Source organism: Microplitis demolitor, chromosome 4, assembly GCF_026212275.2.
Source record: "Microplitis demolitor isolate Queensland-Clemson2020A chromosome 4, iyMicDemo2.1a, whole genome shotgun sequence".
In the NCBI taxonomy this organism is placed as follows: Eukaryota; Metazoa; Arthropoda; class Insecta; order Hymenoptera; family Braconidae; genus Microplitis; species Microplitis demolitor.
In genome coordinates, this window is record NC_068548.1 from 9,463,101 (window position 1) to 9,487,257 (window position 24,157).

General features: G+C 30.1%; 2 protein-coding genes and 1 long non-coding RNA gene across 3 annotated transcripts; 2 read left to right on the forward strand and 1 right to left on the reverse strand.

Annotated features, from left to right (window-relative positions):
* Positions 1-95: 95 nt before the first annotated feature.
* LOC103576021 (WW domain-binding protein 11) lies at positions 96-14,294 on the reverse strand. Its single transcript, XM_053738879.1, has 7 exons — positions 14,079-14,294; positions 13,855-13,980; positions 10,790-10,887; positions 10,518-10,689; positions 10,199-10,452; positions 9,606-10,122; positions 96-641 (listed from the first exon to the last, which is right to left on the reverse strand). The coding sequence occupies exons 1-7, from the start codon at positions 14,140-14,142 to the stop codon at positions 196-198; spliced, it is 1,677 nt and encodes a 558-aa protein (XP_053594854.1). The 5' UTR covers positions 14,143-14,294; the 3' UTR covers positions 96-195.
* Positions 14,295-18,661: 4,367 nt separating this feature from the next.
* Positions 18,662-20,006, forward strand: LOC128667261 (uncharacterized). The gene is made up of 3 exons (XR_008403637.1): positions 18,662-18,854; positions 18,918-19,070; positions 19,745-20,006. It is a non-coding gene; the product is annotated as an uncharacterized LOC128667261 (long non-coding RNA).
* Positions 20,007-20,487: 481 nt separating this feature from the next.
* Positions 20,488-24,157, forward strand: LOC103576018 (120.7 kDa protein in NOF-FB transposable element). Its single transcript, XM_014442603.2, has 2 exons — positions 20,488-23,886; positions 23,979-24,157. Exon 1 carries the CDS (start codon positions 20,488-20,490, stop codon positions 21,256-21,258), a length of 771 nt encoding a protein of 256 aa, XP_014298089.2. The 3' UTR covers positions 21,259-23,886; positions 23,979-24,157.

A 24,157-nucleotide genomic window follows, 5' to 3' on the forward strand; every position in this document is an offset into this window, starting at 1 on the left:
TAACAAAATACGTTATTCTTTGCTTTTGAATTGTAAAGGAATTTTTAATGTGAAAATGTAAAGCATTAAATAAAGAATTAGAATGAACGAGTTCGTAAATCATCAGCAATATATTATTATAATAATATGCAACGAGACAAGGTCTTTTAAAATACAATTTTTTTCTTTCATTTATAAAAATTATTTGTTATTAGCTTATAATAAGTCTTCCATTTCTTGCATAAATTGCATATATGCATCATCTTTCGTTTTGGGTTGAGGTGGTTTAATGTACTGAGTTTCGAAGTTCTTTTCTGGTAATCTTATAATGCTATTTGGTTTTCTTCGATCATCGCGTTTAACTCGTAATGATGTAGGAAGAAATCTTGTCACGTCTGCTGCCAAATTTCTTATTTGTGGTTTTGCTTCAATGGTCGTTGTATTTTTGCCATCTTTATCTTGACGATTAATTAATTGTGGTGCTGCTGATAAAACATTTGGTGTTTTTTGTGGTACATTAATGTTATGAGATCCTTGTATTTGAGAATTAGATGAGTTCGGTAAACATGATAAATTTGATAGCTGCATTTGTGGTGGAGGTGGCATACGCGGTAAGTTTTGTAGTCCAGACCTTAACATTCGCGGCATGCCCGGAGGTGGCCCTAAAAAATTTAGTAAATAAATAAATAGAAAAAGTTATCAAAGTAGAGCTTCGAATTATTTTGAAAACTCAATAACCTTACAACAATCATAAAACATAAATTTAAAAAATGGATTCAAATATGTATTTTTTTTTTCACAGAATTTAATTAACTCATTTCATTATAAAAATATGAAATAAAGGTGCTTTCAAAATGATTTTTTTTTCTAAAATTAAAATATTCGTCATTTCGGAACTAATCTAAATATGTCCATATACGAACTGGATCTCTTGCGTTTTTCACAATACTGTTTAAATTACGTAATAATAAAGTATGAATGTAGTAGAAAGTACTCTGACTAAGAAAAATGATTTGCTCCATGTTAAGTGTATATATATATATTAGTCGATTCAAATTGTTTTAAATCATTTCAAATTGTTTTGAATTATTCCAAATTATTTTTTTAAATTAGGATAAGTAGATTTACCGTATTTCTACGGCGTATTCATGAATTCTATTCACGGTATTTACACTGTGATTTTATTGAGTTTCTACGCAGAAAAAACAGTTAACTTGAATCAAGAAAAATATTCTTGATTCAAGAAATTTTTTAACTTCTCGTTAAGAAAATTGGAAATTTTCGAAAATTCAGGAAGTTATAGGTTTCGGTCTGATTTTCAAAAAGTTTGGAAAATCCAAAAGTACGCGCCTCATAACGGTTATTCAAAAATACAAAATAATTTATTATTTAAATATTTTACGGAAGGAATTAGAATTAAATAAATAAATAAAAAAAATAAACGCTATTGATTTCATTACTTTTTTTTTATTATTGCTTTTAGTAACTAGAATTTTGGGTTCAATCTTTCGCGGTACATATTTATCATCAGCCTGGCTAACAGCGCTTCAACGCGACCAAAGACTAAACGTCGTATAACCATAGAAATATACCTATATTAACCTGTTTTTTTGTTATTAATTATAATTAAACGGCACCGAATTAAACCGTCATTTCAAATAACAAATAATCTGGTGTAATTCTGAAGCTAATAAAAAAAGAATGGTCCTAATACGTTAAGTTTTTCAGCATATCCAAAAGTACACACCCGAACATTCACGAACAATTTTTTAAAATTAGATTTTTTTTTATATTAAACAAAATATATATGTATATATATATATATATATATAAATTAATGCAACAGAGGCAATTATAGTCTGTAAAATTGCTTGACAATGACATGTTGAGAGTAATGCATTACTTCAAACGCTTCACGTAATAAGGCGTGCAAAATCGAATTTCTAACAGATCTTGACGTCTTAAGGTACTAGGAAGCTATTCTGACTATTTTCAAGATGACGTCCGAGTGTATGCATTAGGGTGGGTCAAAAAAATCAACTATTTTTTTTACATATGCCATCGAAAAATGTGTTGCTAGACACCTTAAAAAAATTCTCACCAAATATGAGCTCTTAATTTTAATAGGAACATCTTCCGCATCGCAGTTTTTTATTTTTTTCTCAGTCCGATAGAAAAAAATTCATACCTCATCATTAATTGATTGTAGAAGAAAATGTTCGAGAAGAATTTTGTAGGAAATTGAATGCTCTACAAAACAAGTATCTTATATTTTTTCCGTAAACCTCACCATTCCAATGATATTGACGATTTAAGTTTGATCGTTTTAAGACAAATGTCATTATTGTTTATGAATTTTATAACTCGACAATAAATGACTATTATAAATTGCGCAATACAATTTTTTGTAGGAAATTAACTGCTCTATAAAAATGGTGTTTTATGTTTTGGCGATTAAATTAAGCGTTCAAAAGATATTCATCATCAACCTTTCATGTGTAATGATTTTAAGTTTTTGATGAGATAATTGAAAAATTTCAATGTAATTTATAAGTTTTGAGAAAATTTACACGAATTTTAGTTTTTATCAGCTGAGAAACTTCAAAATATTTTTCAAGTTTTCTTTTATGTGTAAGTATTTTTGTTTACGTTTAAAAAAATAAATTGTACATTATTTATCGCTTAGTTAATTATTTGTTGATAAAAAAAGCAAAGTTTTCATTATAAATATATTATGATATGTTTCAGTTTTAGAGAAAAAAATGTCAAATTAGTTATAAAAAAGATTTTTATTTCAATTTTCAACTAAGTTATTAATTTTCAAACAATTTTTTATTGTAAGTAGGGTAATTCTTTCGATGCTCTTTAACAACTTGCAATAAGAAATAAAATACAAAACAAAAATTCTCTATAGAAGAAATTTTTCCTAGGACAATATCTAGCTATAGTGGAAAAATTTTGAAAGCCGTTTTGAAGACAATATTGAAAAAAAACAACATAAGCTAAGTGACCCCTCTATCGGCCAGGCCCCCTTTATCGGCCACTTAGCCGAAAAATCGATATATTTCCACAATAAGTACGTATTCATGCGTAAATAGATATTAAAAAAAAAGTAAAATTAATCTAGCTTAGATCAAACATATACTTTGATTATTGTAAAAATTCACTTTATAATAAAAAAAAAATAGTAGTGCGTCAGATGCGATTTCTGGTGATTTTTTATCAGGTAAGGTAAGTATTCTTATTTTTTTCAATAACCGATTACTAATGAAAAATAACAATAAAAGTCCGATTTTTTTTGTAATTTTATTAGCTCGTTTCACAGTAATTTTAGGAGTTAAAAATTTAATGATTTTTACCTAATTTATATTGAAAATAGGGTGGCCGAATATAGATACACGAAAATTACCTCTGTATGCATTATCGGCCACCTTAGTTTTATTTTTTTTTAGGTTATCAACATTTATATGCAAAATAGTCAATTAAGTTTTTTAATGCTAAAATAAATAAACAAATTGATTAAGTTATACTTCAAAAGGAATATAAATATTTAGAATAGATATAAAAAAATTATATGCATCCGATCAGCTAAAATTTTATCTAAAAGGTGGCCGATAGAGAGAACATCAGGAATTGAAGTTATTTTCATTTATTATTTAATTTCTAATAAATATTCTTGCATACATTTTTTTAAATTTGAAGTTAAATGTATAAGCTTTAAGGTTCTATCACTGTTTTATACATGAATTGGTTTTTTATACACTAATTCTTAGTTCAAAAAAAAAAAAAAATACGTTTAACTGGCCGATAGAAACATCACTTTCCTTAATCGTGATTTCTAATAATTCAAAATAAAATGTTCAGAATTATTAAAGAAAAATTTTCAAAAATTTTGAAAATAAAAGTCAAATAATACTTATATTAATGACAAATAAAAGAATTTGTATGAAATTCACAAATTGAATTGAAATTTTTCAATTATCTCATCAAAAACTTAAAATCAATACACATGAAAATTTGATGATGAATATTTTTTGAACGCTTAATTCAATCGCCAAAACATAAAACATCATTTTTATAGAGCAGTTGATTTCCTACAAAAATTTGTTTGTCGAGTTATAAAATATAAAATTTTTTTTGTACAATCAATTAATGATGAAGTATGAATTTTTTTCTATTGGACTGAGGAAAAACCCATTTTTATATGGCATGTGTAAAAAAAAAATCGGTCTGTCAGTTGACCTTGCGAGCCGGCCCCAAAACTTTCCGCTGCTTTTAAGCTCCTTGAGCTCCAAATCATTGTTGAGAATACATTATCGAGCTCTTCGAGCTCGAAAATACTTTTGTATGCCTTTGTTTTCGAAAAATAACGTTTGTTACCATTTTTTCTACAACGATATCTCTCCAACGAATAAACCGATTGAGACGTTTAAGGTGGCAATCGACGCATTTTATTGAGTTCTACAACTGACCAGATTTTGAAATTGATTTATTGAGTCGTTTTTGAGAAATTTCCAAAATACTAAAAAAAAATTTTTTTTTAATTCTTTCGTTAATGGTCTCTCTTGAACGAATGAACCGATTTTGATGGTTGAGGTGGCAATCGACGCATTTTATTGAGTTCTACAACTGACCAGATTTTGAAATTGATTTATTGAGTCGTTTTTGAGAAATTTCCAAAATACTAAAAAAAAATTTTCTTTTAATTCTTTCGTTAATGGTCTCTCTTGAACGAATGAACCGATTTTGATGGTTGAGGTAGCATTCGACACGGCTTACAAAGTTTTAGAGCTAATTAGGTTTTGGAATCAATCCATTGAACGAATTAAAAGTTATTAAAAAAAACATTTTTCAAAAAATTTTATATTTGAAATATCTTCGAACTTACCCTACCGATTAAGCTCAAATTTTCAGTGCTTATAGTAAATAACAAGCCGCGTTGAATGACACCTTGACGATCAAAATCGTACGTACATACAAACATACATACACTCGGACATCATCTTGAATTTAGTCAGAATAGCTTCCTAAAACCTCAAAACGTCGACATCTGTTGAAATTTTGATTTTTGCAAATCGGGGTGAAAACAATAACTTCCCGAAATTTTTGAAAATCATCGATTTTCTTAGCGGGAAGTTAAAAATAGTTGGTTTTTTTGACCCACCCTAGTATGTATGTATGTATTAAGGTGTCCGTTATTTACCAAACTAATTTTTTTTTTAGCGACGCCCCCTAAATTTTTTTTTTTATGGCCTAAAAAAAATTATCAGACCCATATAAGCCCTTAATATTCATATTAAACCGTGCCCCAAAGACAATACATTTCCCATTTAAATAACATGAGGTTTCGGCGCGCTTTACATTTAATTTTTTTCTCCTAAGGTAGTCAATCTACAGATATCAGAGATACATATTTTTGTAGGAAATTGAACTCTACAAAAAGGTCTCTTATGGTTTTTCGATAAATTTACTGCTTCAAAAGTTATTCAAAATTATCATTATTTCTGTAAAAGTAAATTGTTTATTGCAAAAAATTTTCAATTTGAACTGTGTTATTCAAAAAATTACTGTATGATTTGAACATCTGGATCAAAAATAAAACTCGATTCAGGCTCACTTCGCCTTATTTTTTTGTGAAGTTATCGATTTACCGACAAATTTTCGATAAGATCTCGACTTTCTCAACTTGAATTTAATTTTTTTCAACTTTTTGAACTTTTTTCATCTTAGATTCAACTTATTTGTATTTTCTGGTCTTAGTTTGAACTTATTTGTCTTAAATTCAAACACGATAATCACTCACCTTACTTTTGACTTGCTAAACCAAGTCGAAAAAATGTTATTTATTCGCCTTTCCATCACTTTAGTATATAAAAATTATTTTACCTTAGTTTTGACTTTTTCGCCTTATAATTTAAGTCGAATAAGTCTACATCAAGTCAGTCTCTACTTGATTTCAACTTTTTCGTCTTAAATCGTGACTAAGTAAGCCAGTTAAGTCTGAACCAAGGCGTAAACTCAATGTATTTTTAATCTTCGTAAAAAAAATTCGAGTTTGTCTTGTGAAAAACGGCTCCAAATTTCGATTTGGTAAACCAAGTCTAAATCAAATTTTATTTCTGACCCGGATAGCATATGGTTTTCGATCTTCGTTCTTAGCTGAAGTATTAATATATTCTTCAGTCAACTCGACAGCTCTTTCTGCAGTATGAATGACTATTTGTGGGTGTTTAACAATTTTCAAATAGAAATTCCCAAATTTTACCAATGAATATTTAATAACATAGAGTGTTGATCAATATGTAAAAAAATTTAGTTAATCTTTGATATTTTTCCGTTAAATTGAAAAATTTTGTAATTAACTCAACACGTCACTCACATTATTCTTCAGTTATCTGAATTTTTGACAGTCATTCTTTCAATAACCCAGTTAAAATTGAAAATTTTTCGCAATAAACAATTTACTTTTACAGAAATAATGATAATTTTGCGGTCAAAATAAAAAAATAAAAAATTAACTATAAGTTTATCTTTAACTTTGAATAACTTTTGAAGCAGTAAATTTATCGAAAAACCATGAGAGACCTTTTTGTAGAGTTCAATTTCCTACAAAAATATGTATCTCTGATATCTGTAGATTGACTACCTTAGGAGAAAAAAATTAAATGTAAAGCGCGCCGAAACCTCATGTTATTTAAATGGAAAATGTATTGTCTTTGGGGCACGGTTTGATATGAATATTAAGAGCTTATATGGGTCTGATAATTTTTTTTAGGCCATAAAAAAAAATTTAGGGGGCGTCCCTAAAAAAAAAATCTGGGCGTCGGTTGACCCTGCGGGCCAGCCCCAAAACTTCCCGCTGTTTTCGACCACAAAGAGCTCGAAAACATTAGTGTAGATATATTTTCGAGCTCTTCGAGCTCGAAAATGCTATCACATGCAATTGTTTTTTTACGATCTTTTCAAGCTCTAACAAGTTACCTGTTATGCTGAAGTTTGAAAATTTAAGAATCGAAAATCATCAATGAAGCGGTTTTTAAAATTTAGTTCCTGATTATGTTCAGTAAAATAAGTGTATTGAGGCAGAAATCAATGTCAGGGATCAAAATCAAGATTTAAATAAGTTCTGACTCATGTAAGAAACAATAAAATATGAAATATCCGATAAAAATATTAAAAACTACGTTTTATCGATTTTTTTGTTGATAATATGATTTAAACTAAAAACCAAGTTCGATGACATTATATGATCAACAGAAACCATAAAAAAGATGAGTTGGTATAATATCAGGCACATTTTAGTACGTTATATTATGATTTATCCGGAAAAAATAACATAAAATGTTATTTTTTTAACTTTTCAACGCCGATATCTTTTGAACTAATCAATCGATTTTGATAGTTGACGTGGCAATCGGCGCATTTTATTGAATTCTAGAGCTGATTAAAATTTAAAATTTATCGCGTCAGTCGTTTCGAAAATATTTAGAAAAAACCGTTTTTCACCATTTCTTTCTCCCGCGATAACTCTCGAACGAATTATCCGATTTTGATGTTTGAGGTGGAAATCGACGGGTTTTATTAAGTACTAGAGCTGATTAGATTTTAAAGTCGATCGTATAAGTCGTTTTTGAGAAATCAATAAAAAACTAAAAAAAAAAATTTTTTTTTTTCGTAATTCGCAAATATTTTCGAGTCTATTCGATCAAATAATCTGAAATTTTCAAGAAAGTTGATGGCCACCAAGCTCTTTCGATTGCCACCTCAACCATCTAAATCGATTCATTAGTTCAAAAGTTACAAAGAGTTACACGCACACACACACACACACACACACACACACACACACACACACACACACACACACACACACACACACACACACACACACACACACACACACACACACACACACACACTCGGGCATCATTCTGAAAATAGTCAGAATAGCTTCCTAGGACCTCAAAACGTCGACATCTGACGAAAACTCGATTTTCGAAAATCGGGGTGAAAAGAATAACTTCCCGAAATTTTTGAAAATCGTCGATTTTCTTAGCGGGAAGTTAAAAACCAGTTTGGTTAATAACGGACACCCTAGAATGTATGTATGTATGTACGTAAGTATGAATGCAAATATCTGTAACTTTTGGATGAATCGATTTTGATCAAGAAGGTGGCATTCGACGCGGCTTGTCAATATATAAAAGCTGTAAAGAATTGAAATGAATCGGTAGGGTGCGTTCGGAGATATTCAAAAAATTAAATTTTTTTAAAAATGTTTTTTTTTTTGATAACTTTTAACTTTTAATGTGTTCGATGGATCGATTTCAAAATCTTATCTGCTCTAAAACTTTGTAAACCGCATCGAATGTCACCTTAACTATCAAAACCGGTTTATTCGTTCAAAAAAAAACCGCTTTCGAAAGAATTAAAAAAAATTTTTTCTTGTTTTTTTGAAATTTCTCAAAAACAATTGGATAAATCAATTTCAAAATTTGATCAGCTCTAGAACTCAATAAAACGCGTCGATTGCCACCTCAACAGTCTCAATCAGTTAATTTGTTCGAGAGATATGGTTGGAGAAAAAATGGTAAATAAAAGTATTTTTTCCGAAAACAACGGCATACAAAAGTATTTTCAAGTTCAAGGAGCTCGAAAATAGCGGAAAGTTTTGGGCCTGGCCCACAGGGTCAACCGATAGACCGATTTTTTTGATCGATTCGGAAAATCTAAATTTATTTGCACCAAGTAAACAGTGATCTTCAAATTTTTATCTTGAATCAAAATTTTTGTTCAAAAACTCTTAAGTCTCCGAAAAATTTGTTAATTAACAATTAAATAACTTAAACAAAAATCAAGCTAAAAAATTTTATTTTGCGGGCCTATATTCCTTCAAGTGTCTAGATGGCACTATAATTTATTTAGATTTTTAAATTAATATTGAATGTTATAAAAAAACTATTTTGTGTTGCATACTTTGCTTGGCGGCGACGCGTAGGCACCGAAGCGGCCACGCGGAGCCCAACTTTCAACATTAAATTAAAATTGTAAATAATGGAGTTACAACTCGGGGAGTCGAGACTTATTCTACTAAAATTTTCTCCTCTTTTAGGATTTTTTTTTTAATTTCGACCTTTAATATTTTTGAAGTTATAGCTACAAAACGGAGACTCCCTTTTGGTCTCTTCGTTTTTTGTTTATAACAAATGAAATTTTTAATGGCGCATAGAATAAAAAATACCCATTTCTCAGAATTAAATTCTGAATTCAATGCACCAATCGCCATATTTTTAAGAAAATATCAACGATTTTTCGCAGAAAACTCACTTTTCGACTAGACTATTAATTGGTTTTTGATTCATGAAAATTTTCAAGTGAATTTTTTGAGAACGAAGGAGAATCAAAAGCGAATCATCGTCCATAATTTTCGTTTCCGAAAATTAAAAGCTTCGGATAGAGAACTCAGAACAGCTCAAAGAGAACTAAAAAATCTTCAAAATATGTTATGTAATTTATGAATGTTCCCTTATTGCTTGTTAGGACTCCGATATTGATAATAAAAACAAAATATATAATCATTCAAAATTAAAAAAAAAGCCCATCAAAGCAGGCGAGTACTGGCATACCTGGAGGTAATCTGAGACCAATTCGAGGTGGAGGAGGTGGTGGCATTCGGAGATGCATTGGCGGAGGCGGTGGTCTGTAGAGAAGAGGTGGAGGTGGTATTCCCATCGATGGTATACTGTGCTGTTGTTGTAAATGAACGGGAGGATGTTGTTGATTCGCAGTAGTTGGCATATCCATAGGTTCGGAAAATTCAACATTTTTAGCATCAGACTGCATGATTTTATTATTCAACTGAACATCAGATTGTGATTCAAGTAAACTTAATCTGGTGTTCAAATCTTGTGCTCGTTCTGTTTCTCTTTTTTTATGTACGACCTCCATTTCCCGCATAAACTGATCGATATCTTGCCCTGCGATAGCTAACATTTTCTGTTGAAGACTCGTAGGTTTTACTTTTTGGATTTCTTTATATTTTTCTTTATCATGATTTTTATCCTTATAATCTTTTTCCTGTTTATCAATCTCCTTATCATCTGCAAATCGTATTGTGCGGGATTTTTGTCCACTATCTTTGGACTAAAAATATATAAGTACATAAATTTGTGCGCTTTGCTACTCTGTAGAAGTATAGTATTGTATAATTTTATATTACCTTGTCACTCAAATCTTCATCTTCAATGGAAAGATCTGGTGATGGAAAAGGCGGAACCCCTGGTGGATCTTTGTTAGCAATTAGTGATGGAACATTTGAAATATTCGAATAAATGCTGCTTTTCTTCAGAATACTTGGAGGTATTGGTATGTTAACCAACGGATGAGGTTGAGGCAAATAATGAGGATGCAAAGAATAAATGTGAGTAGGAGGTTGAGGCATTTCTGGCAATGGAATTTGCGAGGTCAATGATCCTGAAATATTTATAGATTTAAAAAAGTCTTTATGAGCCGTATTAATTTGTTAATTATTCAACTACCTGGAAAATTTCGAGGAATGTCGCTGTTTGTTGAAGGCAGCGGAATTTCATCAATTTGTACTTGCTGTGCATGTCTTACAGCTTCAAAATAAGTAACTAAATCTACACGACGCCTTTCATATTGAATTAATTGTTCTTTTAGTTCTATCCACTTTTCTTGGTCATCTTTAGCCTGTAATGACCGAAATTTACTGGATAATTCTCATACCTGTCGATGTTTTATTTTAAACTAGATTCATCATTACGTAGAATATTACAAACATAATACTTACATACATTTTAAGTACGCGATCTAAAGTTTCTTTCAATTTTTTACGTTTATCTTTTAAAACTTTCTCATTTAACGGAGGTGGCTGCAGAACGTTGTATTCTATAATAAATATATAAAATAACAAATAATGTGGAATAATATATATATTGTTTTTTAAACATTTTAAAATCACTTTTGTAAATACAATTGAGCATTATTTTGAATTTTTTTTTTACTGCTTCCGAAAAATTTTGTTTTTGTTGATAAATAGTATGAAATCAATTTGTTTTTTTTTTCTTGTCAACTTATATTAAAAGAACTCCCAGTGTCTAATTATTTCAGATATATTTCAATAATCAACTTGAAAGTATTTACAATTTTTATAATTTTGAAATTCGATTAACTTTTAATAATTTTTTTTTAATTGCTTTTTAAGAAATATCTTCTTTGGAATTAAAACTAACTCAAATCTTTTACTTTGAAGTTTATAACAAATAGTGATTAACAAATCAAAAATTAACAATTTTAAGTCGGTAGTTACTTTAACTTTTTCAAAAATCGAAAGTGTCAGTCGAAAAATGTTAATGACTTTTGTTTTATGATAAAAACTACCAAAAAATTTTTTTCTTCTTTCGTATCCAACAATTATGTGAAATTTTGTTTTTTTATACGTACATTACTTAAAAGAAAATTTGATTTGATCAAACTTATTCAATTTCCAGAAATCTTTTTTTTTATTTTTTTTAGGAGGTACCCCATTCTGCTCGCAAAAAAGTAAAAATTTTTTTTATTAAGTTTGAATATCATAAGAAAAAAAGATTTAACGTATTTGAATCCCCACAAACTTAGTATTTTCTAAAGGACCCCGCTCCCATAATATAAAACGAATTATACTTTCATCATGATATACTACTATCTTAGGTTTTAAGTATTAATATTGTTCATTTTATATCTAGTCAACGGAAATTGAGCTCAACCAACTTCGAAGTGAATAAAATTTGGTAATTATCAAAAAATACCGAAAAAAAACTCGTTACAGGATCAATAACTTAAAATGATGAAAATATATTTGCGTTGAAAACTGAACGCTCTACAAAAACGGTCTTTTATCATTTCTTGATAAATCTAATTCTTTACAAGCTAGTCAATGTAAAATTTGAATACGTAGTAAATTTCAGTATTAATTGACTTTTCCGGCAAAACTATCAGACATCACGAAATGTCATAAATCTAGTTGGTAGATCATTTTATTTCTTTTGATCTATGAGAACAGTCAAATAAGGATTTCAGATACATGCTGAGGTAAAAAAATTTGAAGTTTTGAATATTTTGATTTGAAATTTAATACTCAGTTTCGACGATTTCTTCCTTTCAAAATAAAAACGAAGACGACCTAATCCGATAAATAGTTTTTATTTTAAAGCCGTTTGCTTACGTGGTCGTGTAGTCAAACGCGTTTTTTTTCATCAAAAATAGGTGTACATTAGGTTGGGCCAAAAAAAAAGAACTAATTTTTTTTTCTTTAGTTACCTTAAAAATATCGTTAACGATAATGAAAAAAAATTTCTGGTAAAGTTTGAGCTCTTAATATTAATATTAAGGGATGGCGCTTCATGATTTTTGATTTCTCATTAAAATAACATGGAAAAAAATAATTTTTCAGTTTGGAATTTTTCACCTCGGCAATGGCTCATTGTACGAATAAGCACAGCATACATTTTTGTAGCTCTGGCGATCCTGATTCATCGTGATATAGGGTGAAATTACGGTGAATCGCCGTAAATTACCGTGAATGTGTGCATGATATCACGGTGAGCTTTCACGGTGATTCGGGGTAAAATCACGGTGGTTCACGTCTATTCACGGTGATGTTCTATAATCGAACTATGTAGATTTACCGTGATTCAAGATGAATTTTTGTAAAATTCTGCTGCTCTTTCGACGTTTCATAATGCATTGCCCTTTTATCTATACAACAGTGATTTTTGCGGGATTGCCGTGATCTACGACATCACGGTGAACTCTCACGGTAAATCACCGTGATTCACCGTAATACACCATGATTCAGGACCGCCAGGGAGGGAATTTAGCGCTCTACAAAAAAACTCTCTCATCATTTTTCGATAAATCCAACTGTTCATAAGTTATTCGAGCTCGAAGACAAGTTAGAGTAAATGTCAAGATCTTTTTACTTTTCTGGCGAAACTATCGGGCTTATCATAAAATTTCATAGAATCTTTTTTGTAGACAATTTTATTTCCTAAAAATTATCTCCGATTAATTTTTTCGAAATTCCGTTTTTTTTTTTTTAGTTATTTCTATTTTAATGCCAAGCTCCTAAAAAAATAGAGTTCTGATCGATTTTAAGAGCTTGGCATTAAAATGGAAATAACTAGAAAACAATGCAGAATTTAAAAAAAATTTATTCATGATAATTTGGTCTACAAAAAAGATTCAATGACATTATTTGATAAGTCCGATAGTTTCGCCGGTAAAGTAAAAAGATCTCGAAATTAAACCTAACTTGACTTCGAGCTCGAATAACTTTTGAACCGATGGATTTATCGAAAAATAATAAGAGAGTTTTTTTGTAGACCGTTAAATGGGAAATCAAAAATCACGAAGCGCCACCTCTTAAAATTAATATTAAGAGCTCAAACTTTACCAGAATTTTTTTTTCATTATCTTTAACGATATTTTCACGGTAATTAATGAAAAAAAAATCAGTTTTTTTTTTTGGCCCACTCTAGTGCACATGGTTTTTTCCCGGTAACAATTTGTTTCTTTTCGTTATTTGTATTGTTTCGAAAAACTCCACAAAATTTTAAAACATTTCAATTTTTCTGATCTCCCGTTACTTTAAGGCTCTTGTACTATATCTGTTACACATACACACATAATTTAGACATCATGATAACTCTCAAAAAATTCAATTGTTGTTGAAATAAAAAATGTATGGAACAGTTAAAATATTGTAATGTTGTCGACTTCATTTTTTTTTCACCAATATTGAATTTGTTGGATCAAAAGTAAAAAAAAAATTGTTGGGTGTCTGCTACTTTTTATACTAACAAATTTTTTCTTTACCCATTTGGTCTATTTTTTCCATTTCATCAATAATTTGTATCGGATCTTTTCCTTTTAACACAGCAGCTCTGACCAACTGTCTTTGTTTTTTATTCTTCTTCAACTCTTTTTTTCGTGCTTCTTTACCTATTCAACAAATTTTATTTTATATTTTAAAAAATGATTAAACAATGTATTTGAAAAAAAAAAAAAACATTTATGGACTATATCAATTAAAGACTTACGAGCTTGATCAGTAGGATTCATATATTTTCCACTTTTTGTTGTATTTATAGATCGGCGGCCCATTTTTACAATTTATATAAACAATTCGATTTTTTCTGTCAAAGCTATATTTGCTCGTAAACAATTTGGAACTGCGATCTGTGACCATTAGGTTAACCTATGTATTTTTTTGTAAAGAGGTGAAATAATGTAATTTGTAGAAGCAATGCAATCTCTAGATGTCAGCACTTACATTAATAGCCACTTTGAATGTCACTGTCGGATCAAGGGTGCCTAAGTCTATGTTCCGATATACACACCCCTCTGAAGTTAGCGCCGACGAATCGATTTTTTAGAAATTTTTTTGCATAGATCGTTTGTTCGTCGTTAGTTCTCAATTGTTCGGCCAGAATCATTGTTAGTTCGATTAAACAATTTTTTTAAATAAATAATTAAAAAATCGCTTTGAAGTTAGCGCCCACTACACGAAATTGATCGTTTTTTTTTTTTTATTGATCTAAGCTTTTTATTGTTTGTTCGATTAAAATTCGTGTTAGTTCGCTCTTATTTTACCTATAAATTAATTAATAAGCTATTCATAATTAATATGACTTGTATAGTGTTCGCGCATGCGCGCTGAAGTTGATGGCAATATGGATCTGTCTCTTATTAAACAAAGACAGCGGCGCGCATGGGGTGCATAAGAAAGATCCGAACGAAAATGCAGCCAACGCTACAAATGCAAGAAAATTTAAAAGCAAAATTGATCAATATCAAAATATATACATTCCACAGCTTATATATTACACTAAATGAAGAACAAATCAAAATAAAAACTCTAAATTGATATGACACCCACACTTCAATCGTAAAATGTGATAATTGAACAAAAATCCAGTTACCAACATGAAAAAAACAAATAGTATGAATAACAAACTCTTAAAAAGTACCCTGATAACACAAGTTGATCGAGAAAAAGTTGGTCATTCATTAGTTTTCGACCAACTTGACGACAAGTTATCGACAACTTCAGCTTTTGCAACTTTTGGCTCCAAGTTACCGCCAACTTTCTCAGAAAGTTGGCGGCAGTATGGAGCCGCAACTGGAATGCAAGTTTCTGAGGAAATTGAAAGTAAACTTACCGTCAACTTATGATCACCAACTTTTGCAAGCAACTTTTGCCACCAACTTTCTCAGAAAGTGATCGTCAACTTTTTGGATTTACAACTTTTGCCACCAACTTTCTCAGAAAATGTCCATCAACTATTGGAGGTACCAACTGTTGGCGATCAACTTGGTTCCAGTTGCGGCTGCAAGTTTCTCGTCAGTTTCTCGCCAACTTGGCTATCAGGGTATCTAAGCTAAATTTTTTAAAAAAGAGACAATCCACATCACGTCGAACAAAAATTCAACCGTCGGTAAAGTAAATCTTGGTAGGTAACTGACAAACTAGGTAATCAAGTCTTAAGCTATATAATGGACGACAGATTGGACACTCAAAGCGTCGATTTTCAGCAATTAATACTGCTCGCCAATTTACTTTGTCCACTTTGTGCCGATGTTGAAATGATATTTTAAATTTTTCATGTCAATTTTTATTTTTGAGTGTATAATCACTAGTTAAGGATTCCGATTATAATCCGATCCCAATCGAATTTCAATCGCATTTAATCGGAAATTACCAATTGAATCCAATTACAATGAATCAGATTTCTCAAGCCAGGGTATATTTCCACAAAAGTATATAATTTGTTTTAAATAAAAAAAAATAGTTGCGGTCTTTGATGTTGCAGATAACTTGTCCCGAAATTTTTTTTAAAGTTTTTCTGACCAAACTAATACTTTTTCTCTCATTATTATTATTATTATTATTATTATTATTATTATTAATTATAAATCATAATAATATTTCCACGTTAAAAAGTTTTTGAATGTAATTTTAATTTTAATAATTTAAAATGTTTTAGAATTATTTTTGGAACTTAATTAAGACAAAAAATTTTTTACTTCCGCTCTTTATATAAAAATATAATTACATAATTAGTTATAAGATAATTTAAATGATTGTATGGTTTCTGAAATAAAAAAGAATTTAATAAAAAATGTAATTAAAAAAATTATGTATTTGCAAAATTTTTTACATGGTTTTCTTTAGACTAATTTATTATTAATTACTTTCTATCATTTAAGCATTTTACAATAATTTAAAAATATAAAAAAATTTTTTAAATTCCATTATAGCTTCCCTGATAACACGAGTTGATCGAGAAAAAGTTGGTCATTCATTAGTTTCCGACCAACTTGACGACAAGTTATCGACAACTTCAGCTTTTGCAACTTTTGGCTACAAGTTACCGCCAACTTTCTCAGAAAGTTGGCGGCAGTATGGAGCCGCAACTGGAATGCAAGTTTCTGAGGAAATTGAAAGTAAACTTACCGTCAACTTATGATCATCAACTTTTGCAAGCAACTTTTGCCACCAACTTTCTCAGAAAGTGATAGTCAACTTTTTGGATTTACAACTTTTGCCACCAACTTTCTCAGAAAATGTCCATCAACTATTGGAGGTACCAACTGTTGGCGATCAACTTGGTTCCAGTTGCGGCTGCAAGTTTCTCGTCAGTTTCTCGCCAACTTGGCTATCAGGGTTAAGACTTGATTACCTAGTTTGTCAGTTACCTACCAAGATTTACTTTACCGACGGTTGAATTTTTGTTCGACATAATGTGAATTGTCTCTTTTTTAAAAAATTTAGCTTAGATACTTTTTAAGAGTTTGTTATTCATACTATTTGTTTTTTTCATGTTGGTAACTGGATTTTTGTTCAATTATCACATTTTACGATTGAAGTGTGGGTGTCATATCAATTTAGAGTTTTTATTTTGATTTGTTCTTCATTTAGTGTAATATATAAGCTGTGGAATGTATATATTTTGATATTGATCAATTTTGCTTTTAAATTTTCTTGCATTTGTAGCGTTGGCTGCATTTTCGTTTGGATCTCTCTTATGCACCCCGCGCGTGACATCTAGGCGCGGGATTATTCGAAATTAATGTGTTTGCACACTAGCGTATGTATGGGTATGTAAAATGTTTATGTACGTATCCATATACATTCGATGTACACACCAAATTTTCACTCACACTGCATTTTTGAGATGCAACTGCTTAAAAACCACGACCTCTAAGTACACATATAGTCGAAATGTGGGAGCGAAAATAATATTTTGAATTACAAAGATTTTTGGGTACCACGACAATTTCTTGCTAGAGTTAGCGCCAGAGCATCCCAACTCAAGTGGCACAGAGACAATTTTAAGACGTTTAAAAGGACAAATAAATTTCTGCCTGGGTCAAGTTTTTTAAGCACATATTTTTTCGATGACATAAATTTCTCATTATCTGCTTAAGGCTGGGCCGCACCTAACAAAATCTCGAATTTCATAATTCTAATTATTTATTGAAGAATTATCATAGCAGCGATATTCTTAGCTTCCGACAAAAAGCAGAAGACGAACTTCTTTGGAAGATTTTCATCATTCGTATCCCATAAATATTCAAAACGTTATTAGAATTCTTAAATTCGAGATTTCGTTAGATACGGCCAAACCTTAATATTTTGATGCCTTATCAATTGGTCGCCTTATAGATGTCACAAAGTTGAGTATGCTACTTGAGAGATAGCCAGGGTTACTTAACACAATTCCACTTTCATTTTGTCGTCAAATACCAATCATAGATTTAGGTCAAATTAAATTCCCTGGCGGATCCGAATTATGGTTAATTATGGAACTACCGTAATTTTCCCCAATTTACGGCAACGTATTGCAATTTACGGTCAAGAAGGTACTTTACGGTGAACATGCGAAATCATACGGCAAACTCTCGGTATTATTACCACAGAATTTCAGTGAGCGCCCGGTAATTTACCGTGAAATTACCGCAAGCTAATGATATTTTATCGTAAAGTAAAGTATTGCACTGTAAAATAAAAAAAACATATGGTGCTTACAGTGACAATGCCGCAAATTACAGTAAATTGCCGTATCTTACCATGATTAATTGGAAAAAAACACCGCAAGTTAGATTACATTACTATAAGTTGCCGTAAATTCTCGCAAATGGCAGTAAAATTGCTGTAGAAATACCGTAGTTTCCGGTAGATTACGGCAAATGCGGTAAATAACCGTAATTTGTAAGTTGACTACAATTTACAATCAACGTGGTTTATAGATTTTCCGAACCTTGATAGCCACTTTGCCTGCAAATTTTCGTCTAATCGAAAATTCAATCGAAATCTACCGCTGAGATTTAATGACAAATCGCTAGCAAAAGTTAACGAGCAACTCTTGTAGTTAACATTCCGTCAATTGATCTCATATTGTACTGCAAAAGCTACACAGGAAGAGTAAACATCTATTTGCTGTCAAATTGAAGAGTTATCTGCTCAGCAAACTTTGAATTCAATTTTACAGAAATCGACTTCCGTGATTGAACGATAAAATCAAAGCACATTGCCCAGGAACTCTCGGTATTTGGGAATGCACCTTAATTTCTTTTGCACATACTCAAATCAGCGACCCCTTAAGCATTTTTTTTTTTTTTAGACTTGTAATATACAATATCGAATGTCATAGAAACTTTAAAAAAAGCTCCGTTTTCTCATTGAATAAAATTTATAATAATTCTTAATTGCATTGTTATAATAAGACTCTTTTATTCAAAATTTGTTGTTTCTAAGTTACAGCAGTTCAATTTTCATGCAAACGTTTCAAAACTCCGAAATTTTTGTTACTGTAAGTATCATTCATTTATCTCATTTAGGTATGACATGCATTGTATATATATAATTTTTACAGATTCCTAAACCTGAAATTGTTGATGAAATTGTTTTAATTGATTTGATTGGAGTTCTGGGTGTCCGAGGAGTCAATCAAAATCACAAACATGGAGCTTGTTACAAATTTTCAGCTCATGAATATGTATTCTCACTTCGTATATTTTATTTGTTCGTAAGTAAATATGGTTTTCATTTTTCTTTAAATAGTTTTATGTCTAATGATAAGTCACGTTAAACTTTAGTCACTAAATTTGTATTATTTTAAACTCTTCTTGCTCCGCGACAACTTTATCAAAAAACAAAAAAAAATAGTCTATTCTTAATTCGATTTCAGAAATTTACATTTAGTGCTAAGAATACTGAAAGGATTACTTTTTATTTATAATTAACTTAATATATTTCCACTTAGTTAACCTCGTATAATTAAATTTTTATTAAATGTGAGTTTTTGAGTTGATTGTTTGAAAAAAGTTATTTGGAGCAGTTTGTTGAACTAGTCATATTTATTGATCAATTTCTACGCCAATAGGCTGTATACAACTAAATAAGTGTTACTTGTATAAACATAAAGAAAACTGCGATTTATGATAGAGATAGTTTGGTAGGAGCGATTTGAGACAATATTTTTTTTTTCTTTATAATATAAGTTAGAAATTATTACTGTTTGTTTTTAATTAAATTTCATTTCTCATCAATTTATAAAAGATAAACTATTATATTATTCACCCTACAAAAACTAAAATATATTGTCATTACACTGGGAATTCTTTTTTGGCTATACCTATAACTTATTCAATTCTCAGAGAATTTAATGTTTTTGGTTAATGAATATTTAATATGTTACAGATTATTATTAATGTTTAAAAACATTATTGTATTTAAAACAATGGCGACGAAATTCGCTGAAGTACGAAGCATTCTTACTTTATTAATTTCAATGGTAAGTTTTCTGACTGCTCAATCTATAATAATACATCTACTAATATACCATTGGAAGATAAAGTAGTTTTTTAACTACTGCTATAATTAAAATAAAAAACTAATTATTTCATTTATAATTTATTCAATAATTTTTCTGGTTATAAAATTAAAATTAATTAAAACTTATTATTAAAGTTTGTGTTCATTAATTTTATTATAATTTTCATTTAAATATTTAAACAACGCTTTATTATAGACAAGTAACATATATATCATATGTTTCTATGAAAGTATTGTATATATCAATACATATATATATATATATTTAAAATAAATGAAAGTCACAATTATTTTTACTCGTGTTTTATTTCCATTGTAAGTACAGTAATTTCTAATTGTAGACAAATAAATATTTTTAAACGAAATATATCAGTATATACCTATCAATTTTATCAATTGCTAATTCATTGATTGAAAAACGATAAAAAAAAATTGAAGTTATTACATACGAAAAATTAATTGTTTCAGTAAGCTTGTAGTTATTAGTTATTAAAGTTTCGATATAAATTGTTCACTAGCTTTGATCTTCCTATTTTTATAGTTCCTAACTATTTTTACTGATTTTCCTAATTTTTTTTTTTTTTTTGGATATATCAATGAAAATCGACATGCCCCGTGAATCAGCTATTTCTGTTGAAGTAGCAGTAAATGTATTAAAAAAATATATTACATTTTTTATTCCTGATACATTGCCTCAATGGTCTTCACCTGTGTGGAAACAAATAGCAGATGATCTTGATTTGAAAGATAAATGGACTGTGGAATCTGTACGTACTAATGTGACAAAGGATAGGAGAAAAATTTTAACGCTAGCCAGAGAACAGTGTGGAATATTTTTACCAAAGAATAAACCTGAGAGCTCGTGTAATTTTAATTTAAACACAAGTAGTAACAATTATGATGATAACGACGATGATGATGATGGTGAGGATGATGACGATAATGATAATGATCCTGATTATGTTGTGAATTCAAATTTTGAAGAGCTGAGTGATTTGGAAGAATTTGATGTTGAGGTAACGAGACAATTGTGGAATGAAATGCTAAGGCAAAAACCTTCGATTATTAAAGGTCGTGAACGATTTGGTTTAGAACCGAGAGTATGGACTGATATCATTGCACATGCATTTTGGCAACAATATCGGTTGAAGTGTGCTTTCGTTTTTAAAAAAGGTGCAATTAGAGAAAATGGTATACACTATATGACTATGAGAGGTCGTTGTAAAGATTCGAAATGTAGCAATCCATTTTTTGGTTTCATTGAAAATCCACCTGGTGAAAACGGTTCCATTTATGTCAAAGTACATTGTCGCGATCTAGGAATTCAAGACATGCAGATATTCAGCGACCTCTACAAAGTGTCAAGCGAAAAAAAGTAGGTAAAGAGGCACTAGAAAAGGGTGTCTCTGGATTTATAAAGCAATCAGGGAAACAATTATTGCAACCTGGTGACACTGAATGCCCTTTTCTCTACAAGCCAACTGTTATCTATCAAACAAAAAAAGAATCACTCGATGATGACTTGGGCATGAAACCTGTGGATAGAAAAAATTTGATAAATGCAATACAAAGAATAAATGAAAATCCGGAATATTTAGATTCAATTATTATGATCGGTGTTGCACCATTCTTTGTCATGTATGCAACTGTACCTCAGGTTCATTGTTACAAAGAATACTCACGAACTCATAACCGACATTCTTCGATATGTGTAGATTCAACAGGAGGATTGGTCCATAAAGTCAAGGATTTAAATGGAAATCCAGGTGGCCATATCTTTCTTTATGAAATTGTAATAAATTTCGATGGGACTTCTCAGACCATTTATCAAATGTTGTCTGAAGTTCATGATACTGATTTTATTTCTTATTGGTTTAAGAAATGGTTGCGTTTGACAAAAAACAGGCCGCCGCGTGAAGCTGTATCGGACGGAGCTCGTGCTCTTTTAAATGCAATGTGTGATGCATTTAATAAATGCCCACTAGTACAGTATATTGAACTATGCTATCAAGATGCTAAAAAAATGACTCAATACCAACCTACTACTTACATTCGACAAGATACTGCACATTTTATACATGCAGCTACTCAGTGGGATTGCCTCAAAGCCGTTTTACACTTACCAGTAAAAAAATTTTTTATTTTTTGTATTGGTCTTTTAGTTGATTGTACAAGTATAGAAAATTTTGAACGAGTTTTCCAGTTGATTCTTGTTGTTTTCGAATCAATGTATGAAGACACAGTTAATTTTTAAATAATGCAGCAATAACTCCTGTAGATGCTAGGTCCGAGCTGGAGAGTTTAATATCAAACAGGAAAATTGAAGCTTTTATCGAAGATGTGTCGGATAAGTTTAAAAACACTGATGATTATGAAAAAAATAATATGTTGAATAATCCTGTACATGACTCAGGCGCAGATTCACCTAATATGTCATGAAGTGGGTTAATGGTTTGATAGATTGTACGCAAAATATTATTTTTTCAGGAGAAAAAAAATTGAACTGTTTTTATATACCAGATACTCGAATTGCACTTGTCAAAAAAGTTAAAGAATTTCCTCTTTGGACAAACGTATGTGTACCTGACCCTGAAGTACGTGCTACATCTAGCTATGTAGAATCTGATTTCGGTAATTTAAAAAATACTCTGAAACACAGAATTCAGTTACCTACAACAATACCAATATTTTTACGACTGCATCTAGATAACATCATAGGAGGCATAAATTTGTTTAACAAAAAATATGTCAAGTTTTTAGATGACATTCTTAATAAGTCACTAGAGAAAAGTTCTGATAATTTAAATACTAATGATTCTAATGTAGTCACAGATGATAGTTATCTTGAAAATTGGGGAGGACAAGGAAAAAATCCGAATGAAAAAAATTTTGATTGGATTAATAAAAAACTAAATGACAATGATCAAAATGATTATAAAATAGTGGAACCAGAAAATAGTTCGATAGATAACACTAGCAATTCAAAGAATGATGACGTTAATCATCTCCACACGAACGATAATTTCGATTATTTTCATCAAGAAAACCTCAATGGAACTTCATTACTTAATAATGAAAATGACCAAAGTAATATTGAATCAAATAATAGCTCTATGATTATGGAACATGACTATTGTAGCCAAAAAGTTAGTCAACCAATCCCAAAACAGGGTGAAAAAAATTGTCTAACATTAGCTATTGAAAAAAAAAAAGAGAAAGATAGTTGAGGAAGGGTATTATTTCAAAGATTGTCCGGAAATGAAATTAATTAATAATTTAGTAGATAATAAAAAAAATCAAGTTCATTTGCTGAAAAATGGAAATTCAAGTGGGATTGTTTCTTTTAATAAACAAGTTTGGATAGTTTATAATACTTGTCCTTTCGATACGATTGTACAATCACTTTTTAGCAGCACCTTAGAAAATCCTGGGTTTCGTGAATTTGTTAATAAGTCTAAAAATCCTACTCTTAAATTTTTAGTTGCTTTTTTGAATAAAGGACCAACGAACGAAATTAATAAAAAAAGACTGGCTGTTTTATATGATTTGTATAAAGATACAGAAGTAAGTCAAAATAAAAATGGAAATTCTGTAGCTTTATCTCGAACAATTTCATGTCAAGATAACGTCAATAGTCTTTGGAGTAAACTAGTCGCCGAAGAACCGAGTTTATTTGAATATACTGAATGTCCCAATCTTAATTGTAACGATCATAAAACTGCTGTACCTGTCCTATCGGTCAATTATAATACAATTATACGGAATGGATTTAATGATTTAGAAAAAGCATTAGACTTTCATAGTTTTGTATATAAAATTTATTGTCACAGTTGTCGTCAAAAAAGTCAAATACCTAAAAGGATTCCAAATATTTATTTATTTATAGAGCTTGACGTTAAATTAATAAATGAACAAAATGGAAGAAAATGTAAACTAACACAATTACCTGTATATTTAAATCTTATTGTTAGAGATGAGTGTGATGTTGAACAAAATCTACGTTATCGGTTCGTTATGTCTCCTAGCACATGAATTGTCCTGATGTATATCATTCTGTAACTATATTGTTTTTTTTTTGTTATGATTATTATATTTTCAGTTTATCTGGAGTAGCGGGATATAGAAATTTTCATTATGTCGCTTACTGTCGAAAATTATCTGGAGCATGGAAAATTTTCGATGACACCCGATCTTCACCAGATTCAGTTAACGATTCCACTGAAATTACACCACACGGTGTTCTTTATATTGCTGAGAAACAATAAATCTAAATTTTGG